Source organism: Echinococcus granulosus, assembly GCF_000524195.1.
Source record: "Echinococcus granulosus chromosome Unknown EG_S00028, whole genome shotgun sequence".
Lineage (NCBI taxonomy): Eukaryota > Metazoa > Platyhelminthes > Cestoda > Cyclophyllidea > Taeniidae > Echinococcus > Echinococcus granulosus.
Genome location: NW_020170408.1, coordinates 777,857 through 787,517, shown reverse-complemented (window position 1 = coordinate 787,517; position 9,661 = coordinate 777,857). Strand labels below are relative to the sequence as shown.

Here is a 9,661-nt window from a genome sequence, read left to right as displayed (position 1 = left end):
CAGTGTAGAGTTCAGGGTCCTCCACGATACTGTAATAAATCAGACAGACAGAGAGGCTAAGTAGTTGTAGGCCTGACCAATGGGTCATACCATTAAGGTCTGCGCTATTTTGGCGAATTTGACCATCATCGACACCAGAAATCATGTGTACATGCCCATACATCTCGACACTGAAATAGATGACAAGTTTTCGACGTTTTCAATTTATCAGCTTTAAAACTGCCATTAAATGATGTAAATCAATGCTTGCGTATAGCTCTCATCGCTTTGCGAAGAGCAAGACGGGTCACGTCCTCTGAGGTCATTCCACCGCTCAGCTATCAATGGATTCGACTTCAATGACCTAGTGACAAGAATGTGAAAGTGTGACAAGAGCGAGCTAGATTTTAAGAGGCTAACTGGGCTTCATGCATGGCATGCACGAATATGAGATACAGAATTACAATAAAAGAATGCATTAATAAAACAACAATTATTAAAAAAACGTATTACAGTAAATAAAATTGAGGGGGTCAAGTGTGGGTGTGGGGTGTAGCGGTTAGCATGGCTGCCTTCCAAGCAGTCGGTCCGGGTTCGACTCTTGGCGCGCGCAGCTCCCTTCCTTGGGCGGCGACTTTGCCCGCTTTTCCTTAAAAGTTTTTCGCATTATTTTCACATTAACGGCTATTTAAAGCAAATTTTATTGAGGGGTTTTGTTCGTATGTACTACTATTATAAATAAGTAGCAATGGGATGCACCTCCTGTAAAAGCCTAAATAGAAAAAAAAGCAATGGAAGAATACATTCCCTTGCAACTTTTTACTGCATTTTAATAATCCTATTTTGGGCAGCTTAATCAAAAGCTTAAAATACTACCCTGTAATGAAGCTGTATGTGAGTCACAAGAATTGTGAGCAATTCACCAAATGACTGACTGGACAATTCTGGGTGACTTTCGGTTTAACCAGCAATATTGACCTGTCGGAACGTGTAGACTCCTGAAAAATGCATTCAGGTGCTTACAAACACGCTGCACAATGGGTGGTTGTGATGCTAAAGTCCATCAGACTTCCTCCCCCCTCCTTATCGTGTTTAAAAGGTGGTCCGAGCAGGGCTGGACGGCGAAGCGAACCCCATCAGCTCCTTGTCAAGTGTGTCGTTCTAAGGCCTTTTAAAAGTGATGCCACGACGATATGTAGCACTTAGAAGTGGCTCTACAGAAAACAAGTTTCTGGTGTGGATTCATTCATGGATGCGGTGAGAATTCAGGTAGACCCTACATTTCACATTAGAGTAGAAAAATGCGTCTCTGTGTAGATTAAAGCCTTTCGAGGCTGACGAGCGAGTGATGCAGCAGTTTGTTTTTATGTAAATCAACTAAAAACGTCAAGGTGGATCCTGAGCTGAGGGGTGTCACATGCAACCTACCAAACACGGCGCCGTTTTCACCTACCTCACTTGCGAAAAAGAGGAAATTTCCTTATTTGATAGAGATTATTTCCAGGCTATTTCCAGGCTACTTCACACTTCTCAGGCACCACTTCCATTTCCAGAAGTCCATGCCTGCCTTCCGAGCTCGCGTGTGTGTGTCTGGTGACGCCTAAGACCCGTCTACTCCAAGATGGTTGGATATAACCTTAAAATGTCAAAGACCAACTTCTTCCACTTTTCCAAGGCATCGAAGGCCCCCATATCCGCCTCGGAGAAAGGAGTCATCGTCTTCTTTCTGTACTAGTCTTAACCACTCACTTGTTCCCATGTGAAATGAACAAGACAGTTGTGAAACGAAGGTTGGATAGAGGTGGATGTTGTTAGGGCCAGAGTTTTGACCTCTATAAAGATGTTTTACAAGTTTCCGTCTCGTTGACGAAGAATTATAGGCGGTAACTGTGATCATTTCAACCAATAATCCATTTTTGCCACTTTTTGTTATAAAAGCTCCCACGGATTCAATTGTTTACCTTGGAGTTTTCATCGCCACATTCGGTGACATTACCATCATGGCGTTTAAACCATTAATAATTATTGGTGTAATGATATTGTGTCTGTGCCCGTATCCCCTCAGGCCTTCTACACGTGAATAATAAACGTCCCTTTACACTACTCTATCACATTACACCTTTGGGTAAGGCTCGAAGTGGCAGAAGTCAGCAAACTCCGCCTTGAAGAGCAAAATTTGATTTCATTGGGTGCTGGACAAACCTAAACCTCACGGTAGAGGACTGTACGGAAGCTCACTACAGAAATTTGACTAACTTCATATCGTTTTCAAAATAGCCAATGGTGAAATATCACTAATGGAAAGCGGTTGATGTATAGGAAATGCTTGTCGTGGAATGTAGTTCTGTCTTTATTGCCCATGATCAGATAAATCCTCTCACATTTCGCTATCTTCAGGACTCTTAACCAGATCCTTATCACCTATAACCACCCACTGAGGGAAGGTGGTTTGCTTACAACAAAACTTTATCATTCCATTATTATTTCTGCCTTAAATTAATTCGACTTTAAAGGAAGACTTGTTGTGAATGAGGCTGAAGGAGAATAGGGACATGTAAAAAGAACTGAAACTTATGACAGCTGCACTTATTTCCTCTGTTTTCGCAATAATTGCCACCATTTGAGTGTTATGGTCTGTGGTAAAGATGCCTCAGACATCTCAGCTTGTAATAAGCCCACTGTAGTGTCCCTTATTGTTCATCTGGGCCCGTTTATACCATCTCGTTTTAGAAGTGATATTCCCCCGTTCCACAAGAATTTGCAGTCCCAGATAGACGACTGGTTGAAAAGAGGCCATTTTTAAAACTGAATTTAACAAAGAAACCGTTAATTGGAGTAAACAAGTTTAGATATTTTAGATCCCGAGATTAAAAAGGGGTTTGAAATTATACAAGTTCTTCTGGAGCACTAACATTAATCAATCTTGGTTAGTTTACACTCTGCCAGTACAACGCCAACCCATTTGTTTACGTAATTTTCAGGTCCGATTTAAAATTTATTAATAAATAATAGCCTAGGAGTAACAATTAGTAAAGAGCTTACGCAAAATAATAGTAAAGTCCTAGATATGACACATCAGTCTGCCCAATACGGCACTCTTTGTTGTTTGCCTACTCATTATCTTTGGTAGTAGTATCTGACCCTAACGTCAGAAGACAAACAAATATGTGATTTAACTGTCAGTTAGACAGTGTAGACAGTAATAAATAAACCACTTTGTCTAAGACATTATGGGTCGGTAGCAACGTGTTATTTTACACAGGATTTGAGTTTTTAAAGGAAAACAGAGCTTGGCTTCTCCTTCTCGGGATGGATGGGTACTTATCAACCGGGAGGATGGCCTGATCTACTCGGCTGTTACCTAACTGGCATATTTTAAATGGTAATGTAGCATATGGGTTACAGAAACAACCATGGAATGAGGTAAGGCCTATACGGGTAGATGTAGTATTCATCCGTTAAATTCAATTTGACATCTTGGGTAGATTAATAAATTCTAGAAACTGTTGAGTTAACTTTCATGAAATTTTGGCGAAATTTGCTACAATAATGCACACACAAGGTGAATGTAGTCTTCTATGGTGAGGTGATGTGTGCCCTAGACTTGTGAAGAGAGTAGTGAATTGTTGGGAGATAACCAACGACATCAAAAGGCAATTCTTTACCAATAGTCAATCATTTGACAGACTCCAAGCTTGGGTAGCATGCCCAGATAAAATGAAGTAGAGCAAGTCGGCAGCCTGTTCTCCTCATCGTCATTTGTCAGTGCATATCATGTGCCATCAACCGGTCTGACACAACACTAAATCCGTAATGAATCACATCACAAGTTTTGAGTGATCACAGATTGTAAGCATGCATGTCGGTAGCAAATCAATTAGCCAAATAAAACCTTTGAAACCTGTCGTGATTATTTTGATCCAAAAGAGGTTTTAATTTTTTCAATGGACACTAAAATAGATGTACCTCTCTAACTAAAAACCTTATTTACTTTGATATGAATTTTTCCCTATTTATTTAATAAGAACAGGAAATGAGCTTAAAAAATCCAGACTTTCCCTACTACAGGCGTTTAAATTTCCTTAACGTAAACATTTATTCTGCGGGTTGGCCTTAGGGTAACGCTAAAGGCACTGGGGATCTACTCAACGTTAGTAAGTAGTATGCTCTTCTACACAGTTTTGGTTTACCTCGACCTTATCAACCGATCCATTCTAATGAAAGGACTTCTCGCATTCACTGCAGAAAAACTTGCATATTCATGGCATCTAAAAATCCTCCGCTCTAGTGTGATTTGTTTGTTGATGACTGCAAGAAACTTTCCCATACTGGACCAAGTTACAGAGTGATGAAGCTTTAAAATTAGAGAGAACTTGTTTGCATGAATATACCTTTTAAAGGACAAGGAGGCAGATTAAACTAGCCTCATTACTAAGAAGGAGACATAAGTCTTCAAAGAGGCTGCAAACTCTGATTGTCCGTGGGTTGAAGGATTTGTTAATATGGGTAAGCCGTCGGTGAATTGTCGTTGCATATCACTATATGATCCAAAGTACTAAGAGCGTACTTTTCAAACGATTCCTCAACTTGTTTCAGCATCCGCTCCCTCTCTGCTAGTCAAAAGTGGAGCGCTATCATGGCAAGTAGCAGAAGAAAATTTTTTGGAATCACCAACAGCAAAGAATAACTGCGTCCACGGTTACTCCAGAAGGGTAAATCTTAAATGCAAAATCCTAGAAGATTAATTACCTAGTATCCAAGATCAAAGGTTCACTCGTTAACTTAGCGCTTACAGAAATGGGTACCGAGGCGACGACCCAGGAATCACCAAGGCTGGGACGGTCATTGACAAATGTATATGCATCTACCCTACTAAATCAAACGTTTTACTAACGCTGAGTGCCCTCTCGCATCCTACTCACAGTGTATGAGGACTGTGTTGTAGTAAAGTGGGAGCTCTATCACCCACCAAATGCTGCTAGAAGAGTCTGTAAACTATTACTCCTGCCTAGCATCCTGAGAAAAGATGTTTCGAGTAGCCCACGACAAGTGTCAGGCAAAAATTTTTACTCGCAGCCGCTTGCGATGCCACAATAATAGAATTATTCGTTTTAATAGACGGTATAACAAGTTCCCGGCAGAAATAAATGTCCTTCCAAATAATGCGGAATAAAATTTAAGGGTGAGCACAGCGACTAGAGCAGATGGAAATGGGAGAAAAGATAAATGGTAGCTTAAGCATTACGTTGTGCTGTCCGAATGCAGCTGGAAAACGATTTTCTTTTGCACCGAATTTTCATTTGACTCAACTCCAACAGGATAAGTAAATTTACTCGTCTCTTAAAAATATGTATTCTGCGTGTTTTCTGAAAACCATATGAAGGCTAAGTATTTTATTCTAAGGCCTGAAATTTTAACGCTTTAATTTACTTATGAAGTTAGATATAAGTTAAAAATGGCAACTTTGGGTTACTTTAATATAAAGCAGAAAAAACAGAAAGTTTCTAGTACCAAAGGCTTTATGCATATTAATTTAGTAACTTGTCCGTGTGCTTAGGAATACAGGCTTTCGGATCTCTTTACACTGTGCTTTTCTTTTGGGGATGTGATCATTCGTCCAAATTTCCTCTAGGAAGTGTTAGGGTGCTACAAATTTAAAATGAAGTTTCCGATTGCATATGAACAAAGACAAACAATATTTGTGCAGGCTTAATTCGAGCGGCTTATTGTAATACGATGGTGGTTTATCCCCCAGCATTGGTGAGGCGGCACTTTTGTACTTTTGAATTAGCATTCGTGTACCTCGCTGAGTAGGCTGGCCTTCGGGCCAGACCAGTTGTCCAGGCACCTTCTCTGTGCTAAATACATATATTCTGCCCGAGTATTGTGTCCTCTTTCGTCTTCAGGGAAGTCTCCGGACGCTACGGTGTTATGGAATCTCTCTGGGAATGCACGGGTTTCGCGGGTAAAATTTGGGTTGTTGACCGAAGCTTATTCGTGTAGTTAGCTTAATAAAGTGGCGACATTAACAATAGGATTTTGCCTGGGTGAGTAATAACCTAGGGAATTTACTTTTCCTTACTTCAAAAATAATCCAAATATCTCCGTAAATAACAGACACACATCTACACAATCTATAATATTTACAAGTTGCATATCATACTTTTGTACATTTTGTTAGTTATAAATTCTTAGTCAAGCGATCTTCCCATCAAACCATTTTTTAGACTGAGTGCTTAATTTAGAGAATTAAACCCTAAATAACAATACAACTAAAAGACATCTTTTCTGGTTCATAAATAAGTTAATTCTAGACATCTACTCTTAATGTAAGTGAGAAATGAGTTGAAATGAAATAAGATGAATGAATTGTTGACTAATAGAATGCTTAAGAGGGTGATTTTGGTTTGTCAATGAACTGCACCAAAATTAAAAATATATTTCACTTTGTCAAAGAATAAGGAAAATGGATTTGCTTTGTTTTGAAACAATGGCTGCGGTTTGCGTTTTACTGAATCACTATTAGTAACTTAAAGGTTGGTATTTACTTCATAACTCCTGTCTTCGCTTTCGTCGAAGTTCGTGGTGCTTTGTGTTTCGTTCGTGGTTCGTGTGCTTTGTTGTTAAAAATCATTTCCTTTTATCCATTTTTTTTTCAGATGGCGTCCCCATTTACCTTTCTTATGGTCTTATCGACCCCAAGTACTCTATTCCGGCATTGGACTCTGGTCCTCTCCGTGGTTACACTTCTCTATAGTAGCTTTCTTGGACCACTGCCAGTTGTGGGAGAACCAGCTCTGATATTGCATTCTATGCCAAACCATTTTCCTATCGGCCCCATTTCTAATGAAACTGCCGCTATCAAGACCTTGGATGATCCTACTTTTGTAGACAATCCTCTTGTTACCATACCGTTGCCAAATGTGGGTTGATAATTTTAATACATACTTATTTTGGGTTTGGTTTGATTAAGAGCACATTCTAAGCAGGTTTTATCCTTTTAGCTTCCGAATATTGAAAAATCTACTGCGCTTCTGACAATTGCATCTCAGAATGATTCCAGATTTGAATCATTTTTGCTTCGAATAACAAGTGAAAGTGGGGAAAAATATCGCAACCTAATGGAAGGTGAGTTTTAGAACGCGCTAGTTTACACCGTATGCTTTTATGCCTTTACTCATAAGGTGTTCTCTCTTTTTTAAGTTATAATCTTCGCATTTTTGGGAGTAACTGTTACCAATCTCTGTGCGGTAACAGGTTTTATTTGCATCCCCATCCAACGTTCAAAGTATTTCAACAGTTTTATTAACTTTATGTTGGCACTGGCAGTTAGCGCCCTCTTTTCTACAGCTATTCTGGTTCTACTTCCAGAGGTAGGCTTCTCCAGTCATTTGTTTGAACTATTTTTTTGTCTTCTCCGATAAGTAACTTGGGTTTTTAGGCAATGCGAATGGCAGATATGCCTCTGGAATTTGGTGGTCAGGGTCATTCCTATCTCCTGAAATTAAGTTGTGTTCCTACTAGTCTTCTTATCTTTTTCTGCATCGAATACATCCTCCTCATTTTGCCTCGATTGTCAAAGGTAGAATCTGTACCTCTTCTTGTTTTCAAGCTGACAACGTGTTCATTCTTCATTTATTCTTCCATCATTTTAGCTGCACATATCCTCAAATAACAGGTCCGATACTTCTCAAGAGTCCACAGTCAGCGTGAGTACTTCTTGTTTTTGTTACACAAATTGCATCAACACTAGCGAGGCTTACACATCGTGAATTACCTTCTCCTAGCTCGAGAATCCCGTGTTTTTGGGAAGCGGCGATTCAGTGGAATCTCAATCAACCACATATTCTACGCAACCCAGTTCGAGCTGTATGGACTTCACTGTCAAGAGTTTAGTCAAAATCGCTCCGATGGCTTGGATGGTTCTTCTGGGTGACTCCATCCACAACTTTATGGATGGAATGGCCATCGCTGTGGGTTTCACTGAAAGTCCCACCGTCGGTATTGCCATCTGCTTGTGCATCCTCTTCGAAGAGCTTCCTCATGAACTTGGTAATTTGAAAACGTTTCTTTGAAGCCACCTGTGATATTGTAGTTTAAGGCTGATTTTACTACTTACCTTGTAGGTGACTTTGCTGTCCTCATCGCTTCCGGTTTCTCTATTAAATCGGCTCTCTGTGCTAACTTTACTTCTGCCTGCACTGCCTATCTAGGACTTACCATTGGTCTAATAATTGGTGAGATGTCTTCTGGTGCCCTGTATGTTTTTGCAGCGACCTCTGGCGTCTTTCTGTACATCAGTCTTTCGGACATGGTAGGTCTTAGCTATTGAATTAGCCCAATGTTTTGATTAGGTTATTATCTTGATGCCACCTTTTTTCAATTCTTATAGTTGCCCTCTATTCGTGAGACGCTGAAAGAGGCAGAAAAGAAGTCTGGGTCATCTTTAAGACTGTTCGTGATTCAAATTTCTGGTTTAATCGCCGGCTACGCGTGTGTCCTTGGTGTGATTTGTGCGAGTGACTATATCGCTTTTTAATGGCTGTGAACTTTTCTTAGCTGTAGACCTTCCCATCTTTGTTATCTATGGGTAGGAAAAATACCTAACTGTTACATTCTGCTTCGCCTTTTTTCATTTTTACCCCGTAAGTAGTGAACTCTGGTTTACACCTTTTATATGTAAGATTTGGGGTGCAATGTGGTGGTCAGCTTAATGGTAGAAGGTGTCTCATGCTCTAGTTGATTAATAAACTGAATTTTCAATTGTTGGAGGATATTGGAATTACTTTTTGATTGACCAGGAATCTGTCCTATGTGTGGTGTCGTGTGTGGGTCTCATGACAGCGTGACCGCAACTATACATATGTCAGTTCAAATTAGGCCACACAATATAAAATTATTTTGACAGATTGTGAAAACAATGTAGCTGTTAATTAGGGGTTGAAAATAAAAAAATTGCATTATATTTTTGAGTCATTAGAAGGATTAACCTCCAGATTCTCACGTCTGACGCATCTAACACTGGCGCAGTTAGGACCTAATTTGACCATTTTGAAGAGAGAATCTTGCTGGAGATGCTCCTTCTACGATTCCCTAGGAGGTCCCGTTTCCGCTACTGATTTTCAAACCTTCCAGAGTGTCGAGTTCTCTCTCGGTCCCTCCTAAAAAGCCGACATTGAGCGCAGTTGTGGTTGAAGTGGGTTAATGTTGACTATGGGGACCAAGGCAGATCATATGCTGGAAATACGTGGGTCTGAGACCACTGCGGGTCTCCGACATCATCCACCAATCAGTCGCCAATCACGTACGTACACGTCATACCATTTGTTTACCCCGTACCCCGTTGACGGATATAACATCTCCATCGAAGGTTTGTCTGCTATTTATCTTGTCTACAATGTCAGTGCTTTCAACGCAACCATGTTTACAACACAAGCCTTGGAAGCATGTCATGTTTTGCCATCATCGTCGGAGTTCTTTAGCTAGTTGATGCTTTGCTCAGTTGTGTTTCGAATAAGCGGGTGCTTAGATCTCCGCATGTTGCAATTACGCCTTGAAGCATGGCCTTCGAGTCGTGCTAATGGCCTTTTATGAAGTGATGTGCGTGATACTCTCGTTGTGGAACATCATCCAGTAGCGATTTGCTTTTTGCAGAGCCTACGCTTGAAGGAGCTGCATATAG

General features: G+C 40.3%; 2 protein-coding genes across 2 annotated transcripts in view; one reads left to right on the top strand and one right to left on the bottom strand. All coding sequences in view use genetic code 11, as the record gives it.

Annotated features, from left to right (window-relative positions):
- EGR_04518 (hypothetical protein) overlaps positions 1 to 6,135 on the bottom strand; it is a gene marked incomplete at both ends in the record, with an annotated part of 10,317 nt that extends 4,182 nt beyond the window's left edge. Inside the window, 4 exons of the mRNA XM_024493767.1 lie at positions 710 to 751; positions 1,729 to 1,811; positions 5,225 to 5,334; positions 6,062 to 6,135. Of these exons, the coding sequence (XP_024351881.1) occupies positions 710 to 751; positions 1,729 to 1,811; positions 5,225 to 5,334; positions 6,062 to 6,135 (309 nt within the window). The remainder of the gene's footprint in view (positions 1 to 709; positions 752 to 1,728; positions 1,812 to 5,224; positions 5,335 to 6,061) is intronic.
- Positions 6,136 to 6,469: 334 nt separating this feature from the next.
- EGR_04517 (Zinc transporter ZIP14) lies at positions 6,470 to 9,144 on the top strand (the record flags this gene model as incomplete). Its single annotated transcript, XM_024493766.1, has 10 exons — positions 6,470 to 6,478; positions 6,639 to 6,902; positions 6,984 to 7,107; positions 7,183 to 7,352; positions 7,421 to 7,561; positions 7,635 to 7,688; positions 7,767 to 8,031; positions 8,106 to 8,293; positions 8,372 to 8,483; positions 9,077 to 9,144. 10 exons carry the CDS (start codon positions 6,470 to 6,472, stop codon positions 9,142 to 9,144), a joined length of 1,395 nt encoding a protein of 464 aa, XP_024351880.1.
- Between the last annotated feature and the right edge of the window lie 517 nt (positions 9,145 to 9,661).